At 41.6% G+C, this 27874-nt stretch overlaps 1 protein-coding gene across 2 annotated transcripts in view; it reads left to right on the top strand.

Annotated features, from left to right (window-relative positions):
• Window positions 1–27874, top strand: part of CNIH3 (cornichon family AMPA receptor auxiliary protein 3) — a 60671-nt gene that overhangs the window by 20801 nt on the left and 11996 nt on the right. For both annotated transcript variants that reach the window (XM_083733878.1, XM_083733877.1), the window contains exons 2-3: window positions 12674–12742; window positions 16226–16273. In XM_083733878.1, the coding sequence (XP_083590004.1) occupies window positions 12674–12742; window positions 16226–16273 (117 nt within the window). The remainder of the gene's footprint in view (window positions 1–12673; window positions 12743–16225; window positions 16274–27874) is intronic.

The raw sequence follows: 27874 nt of genomic DNA, 5'->3' as shown, positions 1-27874 counted from the left end.
CTCAAGGTGAAGTACGTAATCGCCCCAGTTTCTGTCCCCACAACCACCCTGTGTAGTCGGTTAGACAGAGAGGCTGTTTGGATATCAGAATCGGAGTCCAGCTAAAGCCAGATCATGCTTAGACGTAGGAATGGGATTCCTCTCCACCATTCCCGTCAGGGACTGGCAGGGCTCTGAGGAGTGGGTGCAAGAGGTAACAGGGCCAGAGGCTAATCCGGGGGAAGCAGGTAGCCATTTATGGGGTTTTGTGCTTCCCTCGGGGCAGGAGCCAAAGCTGGAGGATGAGGAGGGGTCTGAGCAGTCAGTGGAGAAAGGACAGGACGTTTCAGGAGCTGAGGCAGAGACAGTGTCTGAAGGGATGGGGCCCTCTGTCCCCTTCCTCACTGTCACCCAAGACCAGGAGGGGCTTGAAGAGGCAGGGACAGTGACAACTTCCATGCCAAAGTCACAGGTTGCTTGAGCTTATGCTGTCAGATGAGGGTACTTAATTTTGGGGGGTGTAGGCACTGTCATGCTGTTGCTTATAGGAACACAAGCCCAAGGATGGCTACTAGCTCCTCAGCTACCAGAAGCACGTGTGTGCATGTTTAGTGTGCCTCAAGAGCTACTGTAAGTTTGTGCATGTCAAGAAAACATTAAACTACCTGTTCATCCTGCTTCTATTTCTTGATTGTACAGCTATGTCAATGGATTGTTCTGCCATTGTATCTGGGATGTCAAGGCAGTAGTGTATTGGGGCTGCTGGTGTGTTGGGGCTTTTGTGAAATCCTATAGCCCTCAGTTGACATCAGTTTGTAAGCACCCCGGTAAACCCTCACGCTGACCTGTGCTGATGCTTACAAATTGAGCGTAGGATTGTAACCTTAGATGCTTAAATTACACCACCACAGAGAAGTTAAGCCTATCAGTAGCTACCAGTCATGATGCTTATATGCTACCTACAGAACCAGAGGCAGGAGGCCTCTGAATACTGTGGAATGATAGCAAGAGGAACTGGATGCAAGAAACTGGATGCCAGCTATAGGCTTTAGGTCTGATCCAGCAGAGTTCTTATATTTCTTATGATATATAATGGATGCTAAAGTGTTAGTGTACCAGGCATGTAACAGTTAAGTTCTTTATGAGAACAGCAAGAAACTAAACAACCAGTGCTGTGCTGAAGAACGGGCTAATCTACCCATCTGGCTAATGGAAGGATGACTGTTTCTGAGATTAGGGAGCCTGCTGGGTTTTAAAGGCAGGTAGTTAAAAAAAGAGAGAGGAAAAGATCATTGATAGAGTTTGGCTGTAGTTCTGTTACGGTATAATGCTGCTGGAGTTCTGCATACAGTCTGGCTCTAAAGCAAAATGCACAGCTAAATAAAATAATTTTGCCAATATTTAAAGTTTATGGATCTAATTTGCCCCTGTTGGGTTGCATTAGGAATTAATATTGTTCGATTCCGTAGCTTTTAAAAAATGTAACTTTCATTGTGAACATTTGCTTTCAAATTGTAATCTCATATACAATTCATTTTCTGTATACATGCACAAAATTGCTAAATTAATTGCATAGATGTGTGGAGACTTTGTCCCTTCATTGTGAAGGGACTTCTATCACTCAGTTGGGCCAAACTCTAAATCTATCCACTGTATGTTAGGGGGACAATTTCTACACTCATTGTGGTAAGTAGCTATTGGTCTCCTCAATGTATGATATTATAGATATCTTAACTATTTTGAATATAGAATGACGGAGTCTATAATTTAAAAGAAGGGGAGGTACTCTTTGTGCTGCAATTGGCATTAATGGACATTGGATGCAGAATCAATTTCAGACAATTAATGAAATCAATTTGTTTTGATACTAATTGTGCTTTGGATACAACATGAACTGATCATCAACATATAGTATATAGCATGTATCTATTTATGCATTATATTAACTAACTCAATAAGAAGGCAAATGATGCCTCTCACAGTGTTCTTTCTATTAAATATAAGCTCCTTATTTTTTCATATCATGATATTTAGAATATCACATTGGGTGCTAGCGCTAGATTTGCCTCCCCCTTCAGATTTTAAGAACTACTTCCATCTTCTCTTCCTTTTTGTGTCATCTTCCTCTTTCCATGCACTCAGTCTAAACAAAGTGATAACCATTCAGTCTCACTTTAAGAAAAGAACAAATTGCAGGAAAAGAACCCATTTGGCTGCTTGTATAAAATGATTCATGGACATAAAGCTCTATGTAATTTTGATTTGATAAGTGGAACATTATGGAGTGATTGCTCACTTCTGACTATCTCAGAGGATTAAGCATCACACCTGCTCTATCTATGTAAATTCCAATAGGACGGAGACTTTGATGCACAGAAAGAGATTACAGCTGTATCAAACATCCCCTCTTAGGCTGGCACCGAAGGGAGACTGAGGTTGGAAGCTTGCTTATCGCTAGCCTTCCTTATCTCTTGGGCTAAAGCTTGGCTTTATTTCTTTCCCAGGCTGAAGATGAAATCCCTGCTGCATTTCAATAATAATAATAATAATAATAATAATAATAGAAATGAAGCTAAGATTTGATAGTACTGTAAGTTCAGCTTCGAATCAACCAGTGGTTTGTTCTTGTTTTTTAGGGGGGGGGGTGAGTTACACATTGAGTTAGGCACCCCTTTCAAATATGCCAGGTCACAATCAAGAGATTGTCTTTGACCCTTTAAAAGCTACCAACAAAGAACCTATAGTTTCTATTGCCCATTCCTTTTCTGGTCCTCATTAGCCTCCCTTCCCTGGCTGCTGCATCAAGCAGGCAGAAAAGACAAATTAAAGGACAAAGGAAGATGAAGCAGGATGGAGAAACCAATGGGTGCAAGTCTTTTGCTTTAATTGGTAGCTTTAAAGCAGGGGTGGGCAACCTGTGGCTTCCAGATGTTGTTGTATTCATAGGAACATGGGAAGCTGCCTTCAGCCAATTCAGACCATTGTTCCATCTAGCTCAGTACTGTCTACATCAGGACAGCCCAACTTTTCATTCCAAGTGGACTGCAAAAAGACTTGGAACCCATGGGCCACACACTATCGTGTCTGGGGGTGGTGGTTTAAGGCCAACATTTGATGCCCCCACAGCTCTTGCACTGCCTTCCAAAAGTTAGATAAGTGAGGCGTAGTGCTTTGGGAAGGAGGCGCAATGCTCTGGCAGCATCCTAGAGCTCTGCCACTTCCTTCCCCAAAACTTGGAAAGCACTAAATAGTCTTTGGGAAGGCAGTGCAAGGGCTTGAGATGCCAAATGTTGCCAAGGACTGCCAAAAAAGGCCTTGAGGGCCACAAGTGGATCTCAGGCCATGCGTTGGAAAAAACCCCTCACCCTGATCCACATTGACTGGCAGTGGCTCTCCAGGGTTTCAGATAGAGGTCATTCTAGCCCTTCCTGGTGAGGTCAGTGACTGAATCTGGGATCTGAGCTGTGGCCCTGCTCCAACTCCAGCCAGTCCTAGCTGGCACATTCAGTGACCAGGAATGCTGTGGGCTATATTTCCTTCAATATCTGGAGGAGGAGGAGGAGGAAGAAGAAGAAGAAGCCACCCATCTGACTGGGTTGTTCCAGCCACTTTGGACGGCTCCAAGCAAAGTATTAAAAGAACAATAAAACCTCAAAACACATCTTGAATGTGACCCGACAATCTTACTAACTTCCATTCTCCACAAGTTCATTAAATCAGGTTCGTGTAAACAGTCTGTAGATGAACTGATGCACTGGACAAAATAAACCTGTTGAAGGGCAAGGAATCCCATAAATTGGTGGAAGCATAAATGTGATTTGTGAACTGCCAATTAGTGCCAGTAGCAGTTTTCCTTTTGTGGCAAACGAGCTTGGAGGGTGATTTTCAGTAGAATTTCAGTGTGGGGGGAAATGCTAAGCTCCATCTCCCTGCATGCTGCAGTTCTGATTGCCCCCCGCCCCCAAACTGCTATTTAGATCCATGAAATCCAATCATATAGTTCTTGAAATGTTTAGCCTGGCATTGATGATGGGTGGTTTGGTAGCTTCCTGTTGCTGTGGTTACTGTCATTAGAACAAGATGAACATGTGAAACTGCCTCAAACAGAGGATGATCATTGGTCCATCTAGTCCAGTGTTGAATACTCATAACTGATGGAGGCTGTCTGGTCTCCTTCCCAGCTCTGATACGAGAGGTTTTTTATTTGGAAACTGAGTCTGGTATGTGGTGTGTGCAAAGCAGGTGTACTTCCTGTGAGATAACCAGCCTCATATAACCAACAGTCTTAACTCTAATTAATGCATGAAGGAGTTAATACCATAGAGTAAGCTGTCCTGCCAGGCTTAGTGAGATCACTTCCCCTCACCTTGGGAGGAACTAGGTAATCAGGCCTATCATTCTTGCCCAGTCTACCTGAAAAACTCAGTGTGTGAAGAAGCTTGAGCTGATTGCTCCAGCTCAGAGTGCATGGCCCTCACAAGCCACTCTTGAGTTCCTATACCAATAGTTTATTTCATCAACTTGTAACTAAGCCAAGTTTTACTGCCTGTAGAACTTTTTCTGAATGCTGTATGGAAAAGCACATGAATCGGACCTTCAGAGTGTTTGAAAGTAAACCATTTTTAACTTACCAATCGTGTGGTCTTTCTCTATGCTCAGGGAAGAGGGAAACTTTGGAATTCATTTTAAAGGGCATATTTTAAAAATCTAACAGACTATATTTCCACACTTTACTTTGTTCCATGTTTTGTGATTTTAAATCCCTGCTGAGGTTCTCTTGCCAAAGAGTACTTGCCCCAAACCTGGTTCTTGGCATCCAGGAATTCTCCTTTCTGTGCCATATTTTTGCTCCTGTACCAACACTTCCACTGAGCTAGAGACCCTGCCAAAGATGCAACCTCTTCTCTAACAGGTAGGAAGACTTCGGGATTTGAAGTCACAACCCTACAGCCCACCTGATGAGAAAAAGTGTGAGGCTTATAAATCAATGAGTCTTAATGGACAAAAACCAGATACTGGTAGTACAGATATAAGAAAGCTGTTCTTTGTGATCACATATTCAGAATATCCCTATATTTAGTCATAAACTCTGAAGAAAAGGATGTCTTAATTTCTCACCCCAACCCCGCAAAGGAAAACCAGACATATGTGAAAACAGCAAAGAATGTTATGGATGAGAGTCTAGTTCATCAGTTGTAAGATACAGCTGATAAAGTGGACTCCGGACCCCAAATGCTTATGCCATCATATATATTTCTAGTCTTTAAAGTGTCAGATCTCTTTGTTGTATTTGCTAACGTAGTCACCTTTCTGGGAATAAATATATATGATGACACTTTGGGGAGAAATACAATTTTCGGTGTGTTGTGCCCTAGCGGTGAAAATGCTGTAGAAATGTTGGCTATAAGAAATAAAATCTACTTGCAGCTTGCCATAGTTAGCTCTGTCTTTTCACACTGCTTTGGCTTTCCCTTTGTTGCACAGACTGAAACCTTTTTATCATGGAATTCCAGATGGATTCCAATGCCATCAAACTGCAAACTTACCCAAAATGGACAGATACTCACTATGCTGTTCAGCTGTAATTGGCACTCTTGCGGACAGTCTCTGCAGGAAATGGAATCAGCATGGCTGCATACACTCTAATCTGTCTTAAAGGGAATATATTTTATCCTTCCAGCTGCCTTTCTTTGTAGCGATCCTTGTGGTGGGCAGCCACACTGAACTCGTTCTGCCTCTTCACTGGATGAATAGGACGACCATTGTCCTGTTACCCCATTTAGTTTTAGTGGCTATAATTTGCAATATAAAGACACTTTAGCTCCAAAGCATTCATTAGCATCTTATTCCTTTAGTTAAATCAATTTTCGTCCATTCCGGGCTTTCCAGTGTACCACTCTGCACTTAGTTTTGCATTCTTTTATTTTTAAAATGTTCCTTTGTCCGTCCAAAATCACATTGATCAAACCGGACAATAGAGGCAATGCAAACAACATTACTTTCAGAACCCTTTGATATGAATAACACAACCAACACATCCAACACAAAGATATTCCTCTCCTCTCAGAACCCAAAAACACAAGTCCCTAAAACACAGGTCCTCGGTTGACGCCACTTGAACAAGCCTAAACAATTTTCTATTTCTTTTCAAGGGAATGGAAATCGAATGAAGCACAGCCTCTTGCTCATCTCATACCTTCTGTATTCAAAGCTGTCATTGTCTAGAAGAATATGTACATCTATAACTACCTCCCCAGTTGTTGTTCTGTTGAAATAGGCAATGGAACTACAGAATCACTGAACTGTATGTCACAAAGATGCTTAATCTGGAGCCTCATTCTACATGGGCATGCAACTGGTGTTAAGGAGTGGGGTGTGAAGTCCGTGTGGTCGGTATGTTCATAAATCAAGGCAAAATCTGCACATTACATGAAAATGTGTTTGTTGCCAGCACAAAGAAAAATGGATTTCCTCTCAGAGAAAAATGAATTTTGGAAAGGACCTGTTTTGAGTGAAATGATGGCTGACAAGGAGGGTGCTTGTTCCTTTCTCCACCAGCCTTTTTTTTTTTAAAAAAAAATATTTATTGGAGTTTCAAAAAAATTACAAAAATAAAGAAAAGGAAAGGAAAAACAGAAAATACAAAATACAGAAAAATAAAAACAATTAAAAACAAGTCCATCTTTCCATGTCTTGTATTTCATTTGCTTGTTTCCTTGACCTCCTCACACCTCCCTTTTTTGTATTCTAGTTCAATTAGTTATTTCAGCAAATACTTTCCATCTTTGTTTTTATCTTACTAATTTATCTTAATATATTGTAACTTTACATTCTGACCTGTTGACAATCTATTTTTACTTAATCCTTTATAACATTACTGCTAAAACCACATAACTTCATTCCAGCATCCTTCTAACATTCCTTAATTTTACAATGTTTCTGTAGATAGTCTTTAACTTTCTCCACCAGCCTTTCCTCCCATTCCATAGAGTTTTCCCCACTGCTTACCCCCAAGGGTTGTGAAAAGCAAGAAAATAAGCATTTGGATGAAAAAAGCAGGTTGGAGTTCTGGAGCAGGAATAAAAGCTAGTGTGGAAAGCGTTAAGTGGCCACTGTCTATTCACCACATTTTCTTGCTAAAAAGGTCCCTTCCAAACGTGCTTTTCTTTAGAAACAATGGTCATTGAGGCTGTTTTACATGGATTTGCATGACATATGTAATTTGCCCCTTAAGGCCAAACTAGAGTGCACTTTTTTTGTTATGAAAGTAGAAGTCATAGGGAAGCCTGAGCAGCCTGGCAGGGTGAGGTTGGGGTGGTAGGGAGAGGGAAAGTTTACTTCTTTCCCTCCTATGGTGTTGATAAAATCACCCCTCCAAAGCTGATGTTTGCATTTCTAAGGGGAGCCTCCATTTTGGTGCCAATGCAAACTATCCTTAAAATTCGGACAGCAGCTTCAGGAAAGCAATATTATAGTTTGTACATTGCCTTGAGATACATATGTGGGAGGTCATTAATGATAATAGAGGGTGAAATTCAACGTTGCACTAAGACCATATCAGTTTGCCGGGTGGAACGATCCTCTTCCCCTGCACACTATTCTGCAGGTTCTCATGATACCTCCCTTGCACAGGTCTTGCACAAATGGGGCTCATTAGGGCAACCCTGCTCATTTTGTTTTTGCCAGGACCAGTGCAGGGAGAGAAAGAGTTAAACTCCCCCTTCTCTGCCCAGCCCCCAGCCCTGAAGCTGGTCATGCTTCCCCAGCTATTTACACAGCTAAAAGCCTCTGTACATTAATTTCCGTTACAAAATTAATGTCACACCTCATTTGGCCCTGAGTCTCCCATGCTATGAGCAGAATAAAAAGTTCTTGCAAGAGGGGACCAGCAACTAGGATTTGCAGCATCTTATACTGTATTTTTTGCTGTATTTTTGGTTTTTATGGCCCAGCCAGATGTGGGGTATAAATAATAAATTATTATTATTATTATTATACAACACAGCTATAGTAGACAGGAGCTAAGGTTTAGATGGGAAGCTTCCTTCAAGTGTATCTTTTGAGCACTCAGCTGGAATGTGCTGGTAGCTGTTGGCGAAGGTGGTTTGGACTTGGAGCTGAATGAAACTTAACTTTTGTATCACATAGTTACCGTAAATATGCAAAGAATGGTTGCCTCCAAGTCAGAGCTCTTTAGTGTTGCTGTGGCATTGTTTTCCCGCAATTAGCCGGAAATGGAATTAAAATAGAGGGTCCACACGGTACTCAATACATTTCTATATTGTCATCAGGCCTGGAGGCTAGCTTTGTGGCAGGTTGCAGCTGGGGTCTAATTCTGACACTGGTAGGTAAGAAGCAAATGAGTCAGAGGCAGGGGATGTGATCTCTGGCAGGCTGCAGCTAAGGTACGTTATCAGCTAAGCTGGTTATTTAAAATCTACTTTCAGGAGTAGAAATAAAGGGTAGGGTTCAACTAATCAGGCCCATAGTGAAGGATGAGTGCAAAGAACTCCACTTGTGCAATGGGACTTCTTCCCCTCTCACCCCCTACACTCCCCAAATTGTCTCTTGGGTCTTGGGGGGTGGGAAGATCCCCAGAACAATGCTCTTTCCGTCTGGCAAACTGGGATGCTTGTCCTGACAGAACAATCAGCATAGCACTTTGTCGAATTTCTCCCAGAACTGTTTTTTTGCAATCATTTGACTCTTATTTTAAAAGAATGCTTATTTTCCCATGTGCGCTTGAGCTGTTGTCAGGAGGAATTAAATGATAAGAGCAAATCCTCTTTATTGATGATATCTGAGTTTAAATCACGTCAATTCTTATTTCTGTTTCAAAAACTGTGCTGCCTTGGCGTGGCATCTTTAATCTAGAGACTAATAATGTGGCTTGCGAAGGAGATACACACACACACACACACACACACACACACTTTCTAGTTAAACTTTTCTGCATATGGCCAATAGTAACAGAACAGCTGTCATATACCAACCACTTTAACTCCTCCCCCCTGATGAGTGCTTCTGTATGCCAAGCCTTCATTGCCTTTATATCACATGGTATCATTGATGGAAATGATTACCAGCTTCAGAGATCTCAGTGGCACCACCTTCTGGTGGTGGCTTCTGCAACAGTGGTGGCAATGACTCCCAGGGCAACAATAGTGGCTTTCCCACATAATACTCATGCCTAGTTTGGTGCTGATATCTCCCAAGGTAGCAGAACCTATGCCAGAAAATTGAAGTCACACCAAAGTAATGCTTTGGTCTACCATCTTGAGTCAAAATGGCACCCAGCATCTAAACAGCTCTGAAGTCCTCCAGCCCCACCTTGGGAATCCTCATGCTGAGGTTGGTGATGATATCTAGTGGTGTCTGAACCTATGCCAGAAAATGGGCAAAAGTCAAATGAAAGTGACATTTCAGTTTGTCCATTTGATTCAAAATGCTGTCCAGCATCCAACTCGGGAACCCTCATGCCAGGTTTGATGATGATATTTCAAGAGGTGGCCGAAACTATAAAGAAGAAGAGTTTGGATTTGATATCCTGCTTTATCACTACCTTGAAGGAGTCTCAGCGGCTAACATTTTCCTTTCCCTTCCTCCCCCACAACAAACACTCTGTGAGGTGAGTGGGGCTGAGAGACTTCAAAGAAGTGTGACTAGCCCAAGGTCACCCAGCAGCTGCATGTGGAGGAGCGGAGACGCGAACCCGGTTCACCAGATTACGAGTCTACCGCTCTACACCACACTGGCTCAGACAGACAGCTAGTTAGACTGACAAACCATTTATCAAAATATGTATTAGATGTGCTTGTGTACATTTTTGTAAACAACTTTGGGAAGCATTGCATTTTAAAAATATAATTTTTTCTTAAATAAAATAAGAAAATACTTAGAATTAAAGTATTTTGCATTTTTCAAAAAGCAATTTAATAGCAGTAGATTCAGGGTATTATTGAATGAAGAGCCCAACGTGAATCACTATTTAATATGACCTCAGCAAAACAAGATGCCATATTGTGTGGTCCCATATGTTACTCATACTTCTTTAAAAACGGGGATATTAGGTGATTCAGAATTTGCAATATGCTACAGATATAGCGAACAGGAAAATGCTGTTAATGAAGGAAAGCACTTTCTTTGGCCAAGTTTTGAAAACAACTTTCATACTCATGAGACAAAAATGAAATAAAAGATCATATGAAACACAAATAAGGGAATTAACCTTTCTGAGCCACTCCAGAAGGATACTGTGGTCAATGGTATCAAAAGTCGCCAAAAAAATTCTTTTTGTTGCTCCCCTATATCTGACAAATGTAATGAACCAGGGTGATCAAGGCAGTTTCAGCACCATGACCAGGCCTGAAAACAGACTGAAATGCATCCAGATATTCAATTTCCTCTAAGGAAATCTGGATCTGTACCTTCACCACCATATTCAGCACCTTGCCCCAAAAGAGACTGTTAGCCATTGGATGATAATTGGTTAACACTTGTAGGTCCAAGAAGGTCCACTTAATTATTGGCACATTCTAGAAACTGAATGTTAAAGCAAAGTATCTGCATTTGTGAAAGTTAGGAGTTAGGGCCAAACTAAAAATGATATTTTTAGGGCCCATTTAATGAACAGAATGCATTCGCCAGAATTCATTCTTTAGGTAAGCGTTCGCATAATGAGTCCATGATTTACATTATTTCCTATGGAAATATTTCTGATGTGGGATTTGTCCGATCTCTCCCCCAACCTCCCTGGTGTCTTCCTAAAATGATTGCAGCCAATCAGCAAAAGAGAGACAAAGGGGGGGGGGGAACCTGATTTATCCAATCTCTCCTGCTTCCTGATTCATCTGATCTCACACCCCCTCCACTCTGTGGTTTCTGCCCGAAAAGGGATGCTACTGACCAGCAAGGCACAAGCAAACAAGGAAGTAAGAAAGTTGACTGTCCAGATATATCTGAATCTGCAGAGCATATTGTAAGATTTATTTAATTCTTTATGTGTGGATAAGTGGATTTTTATGATAGTGAGGATGTGGATAGCGGGGCCTGAGTGTATGAGGGGAAGCTGGATCACCTGCTGCGTGTGATACCAATGAAAGCTCTCCCATCTGCCAATAGCCCCTGGAAGTGAGCTCACATAAGTGCCAGGAGCTTCTTGGGATTAAAAGACCCTTGGGAATGATTTTCATCAAAACCACTGTAGGAGGCAAGAATGAAACCCCCACCAAACACCATTGCTCTGATCCAGCTTGCCCGCCCCCAGCACCTATTTAAACTGGGGGGGGGGGAGATGTTCAGGTTAATTTTCCTTACATACAATTATCATCTGTCAACTTTGTCCTGTCCTAGGTCAACTCGAGACTTCTAGGGGAGGCTGGGTTGGAGGAATGTTACTTACTGAATGGGCAGGGATACACCCAAATGAATAAGACAAGGAAGGCAAAGCACAGCCTGTCAGGACCCTGGACAGATCTTGCCTGGAATTCGCCTAAGAAGAGCTGTTGTCTGACCCGCATGAAGGCCTGTCTGGCCTGGACTGGCTGTTAACTTCATTCCCTTTAGGAGCTATCTGTGGTCCTTAAAGGGCCAGTGCATGATTCTTCAGCCACTGAGTCATGAAGCACAGATGCAGCAGTGTACACTCCATTGGGGTAGTCCTCTGAGTCTGAAGGGTCAATAATACCACATCCTCCGATCTGGAAGGTCTTGGAGTGGAGGATGGTGGTTCTCTAGGCAACGCCCCCTCCCCTTCTAAGTCTTCCTCAAAGCCAGGTGGAGGATAGAGGCCAGAGAACCTAACATATTTTGGCCCGTAATATGTCCACTCAGGTTGCTGGGGTACATTCTTTGGAGCTTTGCTCTCTGTCTGAAGCTAGATTTGATTCTCACATTGTTTGTTAAGAACACTGAGATTAATAGTCATGTAGAAAAGGTAGTCTAAGTGTGGCTGCATAAAGATAGATATTGATCTGAACACACACTTCAGGAAGCTGACACGAGTATTAATATTTGGAACATGTATCTGGGTGGCAGAACACACCTCCCAATAGATCACTCCAGTTTGTCTACGTGTAAGAATCTTCATGTACAAAAGCACAGAGAAAAATAATGAGAAAAGCCTTTTAAAGATAAAAATGCCTCAGTATCGCCAAGAGCTAATGACATGACAGACCAGTTAGCCTCTGAAGCTAGAATGGGGAACCTGTGGCACTCCAGTTTTTGGGTTTATTTTTTTTGCTGGACTACAGTTCCCATATTTGGCCATGCTTTCTAGGGCTGATGGTAATTAAAGTCCAACAACATCTGGAGGGTCACAGGCTCTCCATCCCTATTCTATGGCACTAACACACATTAGATCGTTTTGCTGCTACTGAGTAACACAGTTGTTCTTCTGGTTTGTCTGTGGGATGAAAGTACTTGGGACCTGGGAAGGTGCCCATGGTTTTGATCTCTCAGATATGGAAGTTCGAACAACTGCCATTCTCACATTTTTGTACAACAAATTCACGCCAAGTAGCCTGACTATGCACAGATGACATAAGTGCCAGTTGTCTTGGAGATAATCTGGATTGAATCTATTATAATTGAAAGGATGGATTTTCTCCATAGTAGGAGAGGATAAATTAATGGGGGGGGGGGAAACCTGTTTGCAAGTAATGTAATTTCAGTGTTTGAAAAATTTCTTTTGCAGATAATCGCATTTGATGAGTTAAAGACAGACTTCAAGAGCCCTATAGATCAGTGCAACCCAGCGCATGCGGTGAGTTCTGTTCTGTTATTTTATAGTAATTTAGTTTTGATAGTAATGCTAAACTGTCAACAGAAATATAGATTTGAATCAGGATTGCCTAAAAGTAAAATTTATTTTAATATGTAAACAGGGTGAGTCTTGATATAATTATTTCTGATTCAGAAATGAGGGGTGTTGGAATGAAAAAAGGCACATACCAGGGGTTGACTCACATAACTGAAAATTGGCTTTTGAAGGGCAAAGTCAGTACGCATTACATATAGCTTGTCATGTGGCGAAGTGGTCAGTTGGTCATCTGGCCACTCTCATCATATGGACGTGTTGACTCCCTGTGGGTAATTATATGAGTGAAAATACATTTTAGTTGCATTGCTCATGGAGAGATTGTTGCTCCATTGCTCCACCATAATGGCTGTGACAAAACTATGGTACCCCATCCCCAGAAATCCTGACAGTGGGCCTAATGAGAGGTTAGAGGATGGTTTCCCACTATGTGAAGGAGCCTTGGCCTCACATGCTCCTCTTTCCCTCTCCTATTGCATGCCAGAAGAGGAGATCAAAAGCATCCTCTTGAATTTTAAACCACAGTGCCCTGTTTTATGTTCAGAGTCAATGAATTGTGTTTTGTTTAAACTTGAATTAATGAACAAGCCTGGATCAGAAACAGTGGCTTAATCCTGACTTGTGTGAGCTTTTACAGATTTTAAAGAAACCGCGTCTCCACGTTGGGACCTAACCAGAGAATACTGGTTTAAAAGTGGAAAGAGATGCTTCCAATTTCCTCTGGAGCAATTCCAAATTCCTTTGGAGCATATGAGACGAAGGGAGAGCAGGAGGGAGTATGCAAGCTTGAGACTTGCCATGGCTTATTTACATAGCGGGGAATCTTCATTTTCCATAACATCTATGGCCACATATGACTTGGCCACAGTGATCCATGCGACGGTCATCTCCAGGCTTGACTACTGTAATTCGCTCTACGCGGGGCTGCCCTTGAAGCTGTCCCAGAAACTCCAGCGGGTACAGAATGCTGCAGCGAGGCTCCTCACGGGGTCTCTGCCATGGGAGCATATTCACCCAGTGCTTTTCAAGCTGCACTGGCTCCCGGTGGAGTACAGGGTCAGATTTAAGGTGCTGCTTTTGACCTTTAAAGCCCTTCACGGCCTAGGACCCTCGTACCTCCGGGACCGCCTCTCCTGGTATGCCCCACGGAGAGCCTCAAGGTCCATAAATAACAACACCCTAGTGGTCCCAGGCCCTAAGGAAGTTAGATTGGCTTCAACCAGAGCCAGGGCCTTTTCAACTCTGGCTCCGGCCTGGTGGAACGCTCTGCCTCATGAGACCAGGGCCCTGCAGGATCTGATTTCTTTCCGCAGGGCCTGTAAGACAGAGTTGTTCCGCCTGGCCTTTGGCTTGGAGCCAGTTTGATTCCCTCCCTCCCCCCCCCCTCTCTCCCTTTCCCCCCCTTCTTTTCCTTCTCCTCCTGCGATGAGGCTACATTTTAATATTTTAATGTTCCATTATTTTAATTGTTGTGTTTTATTTTTGTTTATAAGTTTGTAATCATTCATCTTGTTTTTATTATTGCTTGTAAGCCGCTCTGAGCCCGGCCTTGGCTGGGGAGGGCGGGGTATAAATAAAAAATTATTATTATTATTATTATTATAACATCTGAAACAGCTGTATATGGAGGCAAAGCGGTGAAGATTGTGGATATATGAAGTTTCCTCACATCAAGTTAGGCTATGGTCTGTTTATCCCAGCACTGACTGGTGGCAACTCCAAAGGTTCCAGGAATATCATCTCTCCAAAAGATAGGCTTGAAAAACAGCTATGTGAGCCTATGGCCCATAGTTAAATGACTAAAAGACCGATTGTAGATGCTGCACTGCTTAAGTCTGTTAACCTTTAATAACTACCCTGTTATTTCCAGAGGGAATGTAGAATTTAAATTCCCCTTGATGCCTGGCTATAGCCAGCGCCTCATCCTAGGGAATCATTTTCCCTTTTAAGAATTTCAAGCTCTACAGCAGAGAAGTTATCTCTCTCCAAAGCTGCATGACTGTGTATGCTCGCCACTCATGACTGCTGTAGGAATTCATGTCCATTTTCGCCTAGAGAAGCAGATCGAAGTCTCACAGTGTAAGAGGGAGATAGCCACTGTAGCAAATCAAATTAAACTTGCTTATGAGATGAATTTGTCTCTGATGTAATAGCTGATATATTCCATAGGTGAAAGGCACAGTAACCATGTTTACCTAAATAGAACCTGAAGGGAAGGCGGAGGGGTTTTTCCAACGTCTTTGAAAACCGGTGAAGCATGTTGAGCAGTGAAATGAATAAATAAAACACACACACAAGGCAAGTGGCAATGTTTGCTTAGCCAAGCTGAAATGCCAAGCTTAAACTGGAAGACTAGAGAGGGCTTCCTTAAACTTTAGGCAAAGCTCAGGTCTGCCAATGCTCATCACCATGGTTACACTTAAAGCAGCAGTTACTTGTTGGATGTCTCTGGCCATAAAGGGGAAAAAAGTGTGTCTACACAGTGCTGACTCAGACACCCCTTGCCTTCACTGCCATCATGCACTGCCCATTTGTAAGGATGTGGATCCACTTTACCCTACAGAGGAAGTAACTTCTGCTACACCATGGCAGATGGAAGAATGAACACAGACCTTAACTAAAGTGACCGAATTTACTAGATCTGAGGTTGAATCTGCTTCCTGGTGTCATCTGAATCATGTTGGTGGATAATGCATTACAATGGTTCGCATCCAAGGAAGTCGTCCCATTTGCACAAGGACTGCTGCATGTGCAATGGAATCAATAAACCAATCATTTTATTTGTCCCCTTCCTCTCTTCCCCTACGCACTTCCCAAATCTGTTCTGGGGATTCCTTCAACCCTCTGGAGCACATTTGGGGGAGCACACATGGGGAGAGGAAAGGAAAAGGAAGTTCCACTGTGCAAGCAGATATCCTTGCATGAATGGGATGACTTCCTTAGACAAAACATTACATCTTGAAGTAGTGGGCACAGATTTTATTACCACTAATTAATTACTAATGAAACTCTACCCAAGTCAAGTGCTTTTCAGCCATTACTGGGTTGAAGAGTCAACACAGGTACAGTGTTGTCTTCAAGGATACACCAATTCACCATAATTCTTCACATAATGAGGATGAACTGCAGTGCGGAGCTTTTTGTGTCCAAAGCAGCTCCCCATGTGATTGAGACTTCTAGAAAACCAGTTCTCAACTCATAGGGAGCCTCCATGGGTGCCAAAGTCTCCTAATTGCAGAAGTTAATCCTCATCGTGTCAAAAGAATTTGTGTGACCTCATGGGCATTAACCCCAATACATGTGCACTCCCTCTTCATCACAGTATACCCCTTGGGTTGAGTTTACTTCATTTGGAGGTAGTTTCCTTGATTCATGAGTGTCTTAAATTGTACCCTTTCACCTTCCCTTTCTCTCTCTTTTCTTTGACAGAGAGAGCGATTGAGAAATATTGAACGAATCTGCTTTCTTTTGCGAAAGGTAGGAATTAACCCACGTCAGCTGTGGGCTTTGGGCTGTTTAAAGGGATCTGAGCCATCGTATCGGTGTTGCTAGAAATAGCACTGGAACTTTCCTAAGGTTCCTCCTTCAGCAAGGAGGCAATAACGGCAGAATGGAAATTGAAACTGATGTGACCTTTGAAGGAAGGAAGGAAGCTAATTAGGAAGGACTTCCAATCAGTCAATAATATTCTAAAAAGAAATGAACTTTTCAGAACATCATTGGCTTCACTTTATTAGCCTCATTTTTTTAAGGAAGCAGATGACTTTAGGAGGCATAATTTGGAACCTGACATACAACCTTAAATCTTTGTTCCTACGCTTTTTTCTATAACTATGCAACAGTAATCTGATAAATGGCATACCTTTTATTGTGAGCCTTTTATTATGATTTTCAAACATTTGAAAGGGAAAACTGAGCACTTCTTTTAAGGGTCTTGGAAAAGCATTTGCTGCTTTCTCTTTACATAACTTTTTGAGCAATAAACGATCTTCTGTTAATTATCTAGTGAGGTTACCTGCACAGTGGCTGTCACAGCAACCCCACACCTTGAGTGCTATGGGAAACAACAGTCTCACACTGGTGTTCCCAACAGCAAACTCATTACAAGTGAAAACAAAAAAAATTCCTTCCAGTAGCACCTTAAAGACCAACTAAGTTAGTTCTTGGTATGAGCTTTCGTGTGCATGCACACGAAAGCTCATACCAAGAACTAACTTAGTTGGTCTTTAAGGTGCTACTGGAAGGAATTTTGTTTTGTTTTGACTATGGCAGACCAACACGGCTACCTATCTGTAACTCATTACAAGTGGATATCCTATATATGCGGTTGCTCACCTTTAAACACCTATGTATTCATGTCTGGAACTGGCTGGCTTAGTCAGGTCCTTAAATGTGCATGACATCGACATATTATTCACTTGCTCCTGGAAACACTGCAGCTGTTCTTCTTGTGTTCTTTGTTTTCGAGGGAAGGACAATAGCTCATCATAAAAGCATTGAGTTGGAAGAGACCCCGAGGATCATCTAGCCCAACTCCCTGCAATATAGGAATCTTTTTCCCAACGTAAGGATCAAACCCACGACCCTGATGTTGATTCTCATGCTTACCAATCGAGCTATCACAGCTCACTGGTGGGAGCACTTGGAATGAAGCTTTGCATTCAAAGGGCCCCAGGGTGAAACTCTGTTGTTTCTGTGTATGGCTAGAAAAGAGGCCTATCTGAAGCCCTGGAGAAACACTGTTGATCTATATAGGCAGTGCTGAGCTTGATGGATCAGTGATCTGTCTGAGTATAAGGCAGCTTCCTATCTTCTCTTTGCTCCGAGATACTAACACTACTGCTGTCCTGGAAATAGTTTCATTGTGTTACTTGCTAAGTCAGCATCCTTCTAGTTTCCAAGCCGTGCCCCAGTTTTTGTAATGTAAAGCAACAGACAGTGGTAATTTTATTAATATATGTGTGTTGCCTGGAGATGTCTTGCCCACACTGGTATTTAATTTTTATTGAGCATAAGCATCCTTGCTAACAGCAGAAGCAGTACCTTTCCGTTAATTACATCCTCCACATACTGCACACTCTAGGGAACAGGTTACTTTTCATACTCTTAAATTGTTTGTTAATACAGTCCCTTTTCCAGAGGTCTTCGGGGAAATGCTGCTTTTAATTGGGATATGTGCTTTAGGGAAAAAGGAAAACAAGATAATTCAACAGAAAGGCAGTACTCACGGTAGACAACTGCTTACAGTAGCTTTCTCTGGATAGCAATTCTGGGGTATTCAAGGTTAGCGGCAGAGCTTTGGGGAGCAATTAGAACACTAAACTAGTTTATGAATAAAGTAAAATGTTGGGGAAGATGGATGCAATTGTTAAGGCACGCTTCAGGTATGCAGCCTCATTATATTGCTTTGTGTGGCCTTGGATAGTGCAGTATGTTGTGTGCATTTTCTGCTTCCTAAAGCGTTCTCCTGAAATAACTCACTTGAATGAAAAACAAAATCTGTTAGGCACTTTTCTTTTTTCATTTTTTTTAAAGAGTTGGGCTAATGAAAGATTTCACCTTAAGGTCTTTTTGTGAAAATGATTGGTTCAACCCATGACAATTTTTAAGGTTTGTGGGACTATTACTGTTGGTTTTGGTACAACTGGGCTCCATGATTAGAGCACAAACCACCTTATGGGAGAACATCATCCAGTTGTTGGGCAGGAGCTATCAGCTGAAGACCAATGTTCTATACAGCAACTACTGTACAACCTTTTATCCAACTGTTTAAGGCTCTTCCTTCTATATTAAAAATCTAGCATCTTTGCCTGAAAGTGCGTTAGTGATTTATTTAAACAGTTAGAGGACCAAGCTACATGACATACTTAGAAAATGCATGCAGAAAATTGTTATGGCAGTCATGTCACTGATGTCCATACTAGTTTGGTTTACAAATTTTCTGTGATGAAAGACCCCTAAATGTACACTGCTCTGTTACTGGTTACAAGTAGGGATGAGGGGAAGAAAACAATTTAAGTTTGTATTTAAAGGCAAATTCACACTTATTAAAACAATATTCAGCCTGAAATAAAGCTACCCTTCGAAATTTATGGTTATCTGAAATTTGCAAGGCTGTTCTCTGGTCAAGTAATGTATTCAAAAATGTGTACATCAAAGTGCGCATATAAATGCATATATTTGTGAAAATAACATACACAAATGTATTGTGTTAAGGGAAACTGCATTTAAAATATTGTATAGTTGGAGAAATTCACATGAAAATGCTGATGAATATTCATGAGAACTTAAAAACAACCCCCCAAAATAATAGAAAACTGGAAAATTAGAAACTGAGAGAAAATGTATTTGACATATTTGCCCATTCCTAGCGACTAGCATGATGGCTATTTGCAGCTTATCACTTGCTAAAAATCAGCAAAGGGAGAAGGTTGCTGCCTTCATGTCTTGCTTGTGGGGTTCTCAGAGGAATCTTCTTGGCTTCTGTGGTCAACAGAATGCTGGACCAGATGGACCTTTGGTTTTACGTTCTTAGAAAATGAGCAGCTGAGCTGGTCTTAAAGCCACAAATAGAATTTATAGTCCTTCCTTGATTACCTCTGTAAATCATTGTTGTTGCTGCTGACTAACTTAGGTCAACCTGCTTCTTAATTTAGAAAGGGCTGAATAGGAATTGTAAAATTTTACTGACTAGTCACATTGGATGGCAAGAACTCCCGCATAACTGACTGTACTGTTGATACTTACTTGGAGGCTAAGGTTCTCCATGCTCTTTATGTGTGTGTTTAGATGGGACTAGCAATGTAAGGACCCCTCCAGGTGTCTTTTGTATTGCACATTTATTGTGGTTTGTTCTTATGGGGCAATCACAGGCAATCCCACTTTCAATACTATTTGTGCCTGCAAAAGTTTCCAATCAGTGCATATCCTGTAACTTCCTTCTGAAATGCCACAACTTTTCATATCACAAATATTTGGGGTGTGTGTGTCCTGCTTTTGTGGTTCTGTTGCCCTTCAGATAGCAATGATGAGGTAGCTTCAGGGGACACATCGCAGAACAACTAATGAAACTGAATAAAGACACCTTTATTGCACTAATGAGTCAGTAACAGGTTTCAGGATATACCTGCAGTTATAATACCAGTCTGGAAGGGTCCTAATACTCAGTATTCTTACTCAGAAGTAATTCCTCCAGACTTCAGAGAGTTCTACTTCTGTGTAACTATATTTATTTAAAAGTGCACCCAGTCCTATTTGAAAGCCTCTGGGTTCGCAATATGTTTAGAAATACACTGAAAATACCATAAATTTAAAAATAATTGGGCAGGAAACTGATCTGCTTAATCTCAAAGACAAAGGCTTTCTCCCACCCTCTGCAGAGGCTTTTGGGGGAAGGAGGGAAGGGAAACATCCATTGGACAAGCTTGCCTTCTACTCACACAATATTGGATATGATCCTGTGCTTTTGACAAATGCTCCTGTGCTTTCTTATGAGGAATGGTGGATGGAGTTGCATATATTTAGCCTGGATAAGAGGAGACGGAGAGGAGTTATGATAGCCGTCTTCCAGTATCTAAAGGGCTGTCACATGGAAGATGGAGCAAGCTTGTTTTCTCCTGCTCTGGAACGTAGGATTCAAACCAATGGCTTCAAGTTGCAGGAAAAGAGATTCCAACCAAACATCAGAAAGAACTTTCTGACAGTAAAAGCAGTTCAATGGTGGAATGGTTTCTCTCGGGAGGTTGTGGACTCTCCTTCCTTGGAGGTTTTTAAGCAGAGGTTGAATGACCATCTGTCATGGATGCTTCAGCTGAGATTCACGCACTGCAGGGGGTTGGGCTAGATGACCCCCGCGGTCCCTCCCAACTCTCCCTATTCAGTGATTCTATGTGGAACAAGTTTTCCTTGTGCTCCCAGTTTCACTCTTATACCTGCCCTGGATTATCATCTATTTGAAGCTATTTGAAGTCCTGGCAGTAGGAAGATGCATTCTGGCAATTTTACTGAACAGAGTGCAGGAGATATTCTTAGGTTTGATGAATTACCCCATGACAAAAAACATAATGAGAACAGAAAATGGCCCACCATGGGTCCCCTCCATTGACAGTGATTGTAACAGAGATGGAGTGAGTGCACTTTGCCTGCAACCATTAGAGTCCAAAGATGGCTGCCTTGTTAGCGGCTTTTCACTCCCTGCAATCTTTCTTACAGCGGATAATGCTTTCCCCATTCAGACCTCCTCTATATCATGACACTGCTGAGTCTGACTTATTGGATGGGCCACAGGAAACCTGTTGAAGGCTCCTCCAACAGTGTGATTAGTAGCAAAATCTGCGTCAAGAGACAACAGAGATGAATTGTGAAGACTTACTAGCACTTGTAAAAAAAAAAAAAAAAGCAACCCTTTGCTGCGGTTCTTGCCCCTTTGAGGCAATCGCTCAATTCATATTTTAATAGCTTAAATGTCCTATGAGACAATGGCACAGATAGCATGGCCTGGCAAACTCTGCTTGAGACAAACTGAGAGCTATATTTAGGGTTTCTATTTAAGCCACTTGCTGTGCTGCTAACCATGCAAGACTTGTAAATAGTTCTAATTTTTTTTTAATAAAAAAGGAAGTTCATGGGCAGTTAAAAAGAAACAAACCACCTTGATTTTGTATGTTTTATATTTTTGATTATAACAAGAAAACTAAAAGAGGCAATCGCCCCCACATCATAGCTGTCAACGTTTCCCTTTTTAAAAGTGAAATTCCCTTATTCCGAATAGTATTCCTTGCAAGAAAAGGAAAGTTGACAGCTATGTCCCACATTGTATTATCAATTGCAAGAAACTAAAGTAAAACTGTAAGGATGATAATAAGTTCACACATATAAAATAGAGATGGATTCCTGAAGAATACTAGAAATTAATATTCATTTTACTCAGTTGCAAACCTACCTGTCTTCCATCATGGAACCTGAGGCAGCAGGTATGTGGTTCCCAGGTGGTTCCCATCCAGGCACTGACCAGACCTTGACCTGCTTAGCTGCATCATGCGTCCAGGCTGCCAGTATGACAGTAGTATTTGTCAGGTGGTGCAGGATTTGCCTAGATGCCATCTGCATTTGCCAGAAAGGGATACCAAGCAGTCAAGATACCAAGCTTGTGGTGTGGTCAGGTTCTTAGAAATCCTAGCTGCATGAATTAGTTGTCCTAATCCCATGGTACCTTGTGTTCATGATGGATGGAGGGTTACACTTTCCAGTATGCAGCAATTTCCACTCTGGTGGCAGAGAGGAAACTGGAGAACAGGTACTCCTAAAGCGCATTTGTTGATCTTCAGTGGAAATGTTGGATACGCTTTAAAAACTAATTTAAAACGTAATGCCGGTAAAGCATCTTACGTTTCTTTCACAGCAATTTTACAAAACAATAATTAAGAAGGGTTAAACCTCAAGAGGATTCATATTTTTCTAAAATACAACTGTAAATTGTAATATAATATATTGATGTTATAATAGAAACAATATAAGGATATATTATACTGATGTTCATTATAAAGGAAAATAAATGTACATGTAAGAGCTCTGCCAATGATATAAATATCAATGTAATTTTTACCCATACCGTGGTCTCATGCTTAACTTGCTCCAGGCAAACCACAAGCTATAACCAAGGTTTGTTTGCAGCTTGTGGTTTGTCTGGAAGAAACAAACCATGAACCTGGGTTCAGAAAATACACTAAGCCACACAGCAGTAGGAACAATGTGGCTGCAATCTCTTCTTCGGAATCCTGTGCTTACATGCTCCAGCTAAGCCACGGTTTGGTTTAGCATAATGTGCAAACTGACTAGTTGTAAGAAATTTGCTCTAGTCTCCCAGCAACTACTTGAATATCCCAGAATAGACAGACTGGTGGTGAAAGCACTACAGCCCTCCCCCCCTTCCAGGTGCTAAATGAAATATGAAAATAGAGCATATCCCTGGAGTGTTGCTGTTGCAGGTGTGAGACCAGAATCCTGACAGCAAGTCTCTTAATGATGGCCCAGATAATATCCCTTGTTTTCTTCCTGTTTATTTTTCCTCCTGTATTGTGAGTTCATACTTTGCTGTTTGGGTCTGTTTGCCCTAGAAATAACTTGAGAACATATTGCAAGCTATAGGAAGATAAGCAGACAGTTTTTTAGGTTTTTTTAAGTGTTGGAAAGGTGTGTTTTTCTTTTAAAAAAAACTGCTGGGAAAAACAACAGTTCAGCTATAAGCAAAAGAACCAGAATATTTCTGCTTAGTTTCACTTCAGTTTTCTTCTTGGTTACACATTTAAAGAGTGTGTGAATGGTGTTCAATTTATGGTGGCTTTCTTAAACTTTGAAATTATTATTATTATCATCTGTACAGCCGCAGGTCTCAGGGTGCTTCTTTGTGTAATAACACAAAGAGCATACTGCTCTTTGCCTTCATCATCTTGTAATAAGAAGCAAATTGCCTCTGAATATGGAGGCTCCACTCTTGTTGGCAGACCTATTCTGCGCTAATGGCCCTCACAACAGACATATCAATAAGACATTCAGACTCTGATGAGAAGGTGAAAATATCAGATTTTCATGGTAATATAGCATAGATAAAGAATGTTTGAGTACCTGTGTCCCATATAGGGGTGCTTTTTGATCAACTAGAAACATCTAAGGATACTGCCTTTACCCACTTACCGGGGAGTAAGCCCTATTGGACTCAATGGAAGTTACTTTTGAGTAGACATGCATCCAGTTGCTTGTAAATCAGTTAAAAATTGCTTTCAAGCTCATCTTGAGGGCCATGAGGGCTAGCGACCTACTTCTCTTAAAATGAAAACTGAGATTCCCTGAAAACTAAGTTCTGTGAGTTTTGCTCTTTACTGTACTTGTCTAGAACATGTCCTGTCCTGGCTGTAAGCAAAAATAAAATCCAATAAATCCAAAACAATTATAGCAAGCTGAAGCATCTTGCCTCCATTACAGTGCAACCCTATACAAGCCTACTCAAAAGTAAGCCCCAATGATTTCATTGGGAATGACTCTCAGGTTAGTGTGCATAGATTTGCAGCCTTAGTCAGAAAGAGATGAGCTTGAATTTTTACCAAGAAGACAGAATGAAGTCTTGTTGCTTATTGTGAAAGTTGGACTAGATGCCCCTTGAGACACTTCCAGATTGCCTATGATTCTGGGTGAACTCTGAACTCAAGTCCTGAAGACAAGTTCTATTAAGGCATTGTTTCTGTTCCTAACATTTTTATCCCCGAGAACAAAATTTCTATTCGGCTAAAAATACACTGAGTACAAAACTTCTAGCTAGTTCATGGAAATCCTTTCCCCTTTATTCTTTCATGAATCATTTATTTTTGGACTATTTCTGTAAAGTGTCCCTCACTTGTCAGAGGAGAAATGGAGCAATTTGCTGTTTATGTAAACTGCAGAGCCTGATGCAAGGTTGCACAAGTCACTGAAAAGAGGTGTTCTCTCTCTCTTCCTGCCCCTATGATATGGCTGAGGCCCAGAGGGCACCAACCTTTTCCACAGTGGCTCCCCGCTTGTGGAATGCTCTCGCCAGAGAGACTCACCTGGCTCCTTCATTACATATCTTTAGGTGCCAGGCAAAAACCTTCTTCTTCCAGGCCTTTGGATAATTAAACAATCTATGGCCTTTTAAACTGCGGGCAGGCAGGGGGCAGGCAGGAAGGTGTTGTCTTTGTCTGTTACAATGGTAAGTATTCTTGTGTTTTTATATTGTAAACTACCCTGTGATCCTCAGATGAAGGGTGGTATAATAATAATAATGGTGGCAGACAGAGAGGTGGAGGGAAATAAAGTGCTTTTGAAAGGCTTTGGAGAAACCAGCTTACAGAAGCTTTTCCCTTGCAACCAGTTCCTTTCCCTTGCAACCAGTTCCTTTCCCATGTCCAAAAATTAATCTCATTGCCAGCAAAAAGTGTGCTTTTGCAGATGACCTGGTTTTGACATTACAGGAGCCAGAATCTAGTACAAAAAGAGTATTACAATTGATTCAAGAGTTTGGTCGGGTGGCGGGATTTAAATTAAATAAGCAAAAAACTAAGGTTTTGGAAAAAAACTTGACAGTTACAGAGTCAGAAAGGTTTCAGAAAGAGACAGAGTTAAATGTGGTTAAAAAAGTAAAATACCTAGGGGTAAATATAACAGCAAAAAATCTGAGTTTATTTAAGGACAACTATGAGAAATGTTGGTCAGAAATTAAGAGAGATCTAGAAAGTTGGACAAGATTGAAACTTTCCTTGTTAGGCCGAATTGCTGCTATTAAGATGAATGTATTGCCAAAAATATTGTTTTTGTTTCAAACTTTGCAGGTTGTGGACAAAACAGAGTGCTTTCGGAAGTGGCAGAGAGATATTTCTAAATTTGTCTGGCAGGGCAAAAAGCCCAGAATTAAGTTTAAGATATTAACTGATGCGAAAGAAAGAGGGGGCTTTGCCCTGCCAGACTTAAAGTTGTATTATGAGGCCGCAGCTTTCTGCTGGCTAAAAGATTGGCTACTTCTCGAAGACACTGACGTACTAGATTTGGAAGGTTTTAACAATGCTTTTGGGTGGCATGCATATTTATGGTATGACAAGGTTAAGATCAACAAGACTTTCAAGAACCATATTGTCAGAAAAGCAGTGTTTAATGTCTGGATAAAATACAAAGACTTATTGGAAAATAAAACTCCAAGGTGGCTTTCACCATTGGAAGCTAAGGCCCGGAAAAGACTCAATATGGAGGCCAAATGGCCGAAGTATTGGGAAATATTAGAAAAAGATGGAGATAATTGGAAATTGCAGAGTCAGGAGAAAATGAAAGACAAAGTGCGAGACTGGCTACATTATGCTCAGATTAAAGAAGTTTTTAAACTTGATAAAAAGCTAGGATTCCAGGTGGAAAAATCGAAGCTAGAAACGGAATTGTTAGAACCTAAGACTAAAGTACTTTCAAAAATGTATAACTTGCTGCTGAAGTGGAATACACAAGATGAAACGGTTAAATCGGCTATGATAAAGTGGGCACAGGACATTGGATATAACATTATGTTTGAAGACTGGGAGAGGTTGTGGACTACTGGGTTGAAGTTTACTGCATGTAATGCTTTGAAAGAAAATGTTATGAAAATGATATATAGATGGTATTTGACCCCAGTCAAACTTGCAAAGATATACCACTTGTCTGATAATAAATGTTGGAAGTGTAAGGAAAACGAAGGAACATTCTTTCACCTCTGGTGGACTTGCCCTAGAGTGAAGGCTTTCTGGGAAATGATATATAATGAGTTGAAAAAGGTATTTAAGTATACCTTCCCTAAGAAACCAGAGGCCTTTCTTTTGGGTATTGTCGGCCAGAATGTGTTAAAGAAGGATCGAACATTTTTTATGTATGCAACAACAGCAGCACGGATACTTGTCGCTAGGCATTGGAAAACACAAGATCTACCCACACTGGAAGAGTGGCAGATGCAACTGATAGACTATATGGAACTGGCTGAGATGACCGGCAGAATCCGAGACCTGGGAGAGGAGACGGTGGAAGAAGATTGGAAGAAATTTAAGATTTATTTACAAAAATATTGTAAATTGTATGAATGTTAAGAAGGATGCTAGAGTATAAACAACTTGGCACCATTGAATTTAAGGAAGTGAATTATGAAGATAAGACAAATTTAAGAAATGATAAAAATTTTGGAATATGTTGGTTATATCTAAACTTTTTAAGATTTGAATAAAATGATAGTCAAAATTAGAGATATAACATTGGAAAATTAGATATGAAGATTAGAAATAAGGGGATAAATTTGCTGAATAAAGTTATAACCAGGAACGCAGGAGCGGGAGATGCAAGGGAGTCCAAAGAAGTGAAAAGATCTATGTTAAGAGATGTGATATTGTATTGTTTTATTGGTATTGTGATTCAAACAAAAATTGTTAATAAAAAATATTTAAAAAAAAAAAAAAGCAAAAAGTGTTTACAGCCGTGCCTTGGTTCTCAAATGCCTTGTGACTCAAACGTTTTGGCTCCCGAACGCTGCAAACCCCGAGGTGAGTGCTGTGGTTTGCAAATGTTTTTTGGAAGTCGAACGTCCGAAGTGGCTTCTGATTGAGCTCCTGCCGCCAATTGGAAGCCACGCCTTGGTTTTTTAACGTTTTCGGAAGTCGAACGGACTTCTGGAACGGATTCCGTTTGAGAACCAAGATACGACTGTACTTCACAATGTATGAATCAAGGTTCCTTTTGCCTTGCGTATATCTCTTGTGAAACAACAAGCATCACCTTGGAGAAGACTTGGTGCTTCTTTGCACCTCTTCCAATAGGGAGTGGGCAGTGTGGTGTAATAGAGCAAGTGATAGACTAAGGCAGGTAGGGAACACTGGCCCTGGGGGCTGAATGTGGCCCTCAAAGTTCCTCCATTAAGCCATTGACAATCACCCGAGGCTACACCCCATACTGGTCCTGTTTCACACCCTCCTTGAGTATTTTTTGCCTGGCTGGAATGTGTTTTTGATCTCTAATGTATGCCTCCTGCTTGCCTAGATGGAGGAAAGAGAGGAATGTTTGAGTGTGTGTAGAAACTAGTCTACTGTACATAGCTAACAATTACATGCATTGCTCTAAACCAGTGGTTTTCAACCAGTGTGCCATGGCACCCTGGGATGCCTTGAATGATGGTCAGGGATGCCGTGAGCAACACTGGCCTCTCTCCCTCTTTCCTTCCCTCCCTGCTCAGCCCTCTCACATAGCTGTGTCCCAAAGGCGTACATGGCTGTTTGTTGCAGCTGCTCTGGCTACAAGTTCCGCAGGTGAATGGTGCCTCTGGAGCTGGCCAGGAGGTGCTTCCCAGGCCCCTGTGGGGCAGTGTGAGGAGGCACCTCTCTTTGGGGCAGGGGGAGCAACTCAGAGACCAGGGGGAGCAGCAGTGGCTGCCCGGAGGACTCCCAAGGAGAGGGGAGAGGAGAGGATGCCGAGGGAACACTCCACAAGGGAGGGTGTTTGAAAAGGGGTGAGGGTCTGCCGGCTCTGGAGGCAAGGGGTGACATAACTGGGCTTCTGAGCCCCACG

The sequence above is a fragment of the Podarcis gaigeae genome (assembly GCF_964106915.1).
Source record: "Podarcis gaigeae genome assembly, chromosome: 3".
NCBI classification, from domain to species: Eukaryota; Metazoa; Chordata; class Lepidosauria; order Squamata; family Lacertidae; genus Podarcis; species Podarcis gaigeae.
Note: the sequence above shows the minus strand (reverse complement) of the source record. Positions and strands in the feature narration are given on the sequence as shown.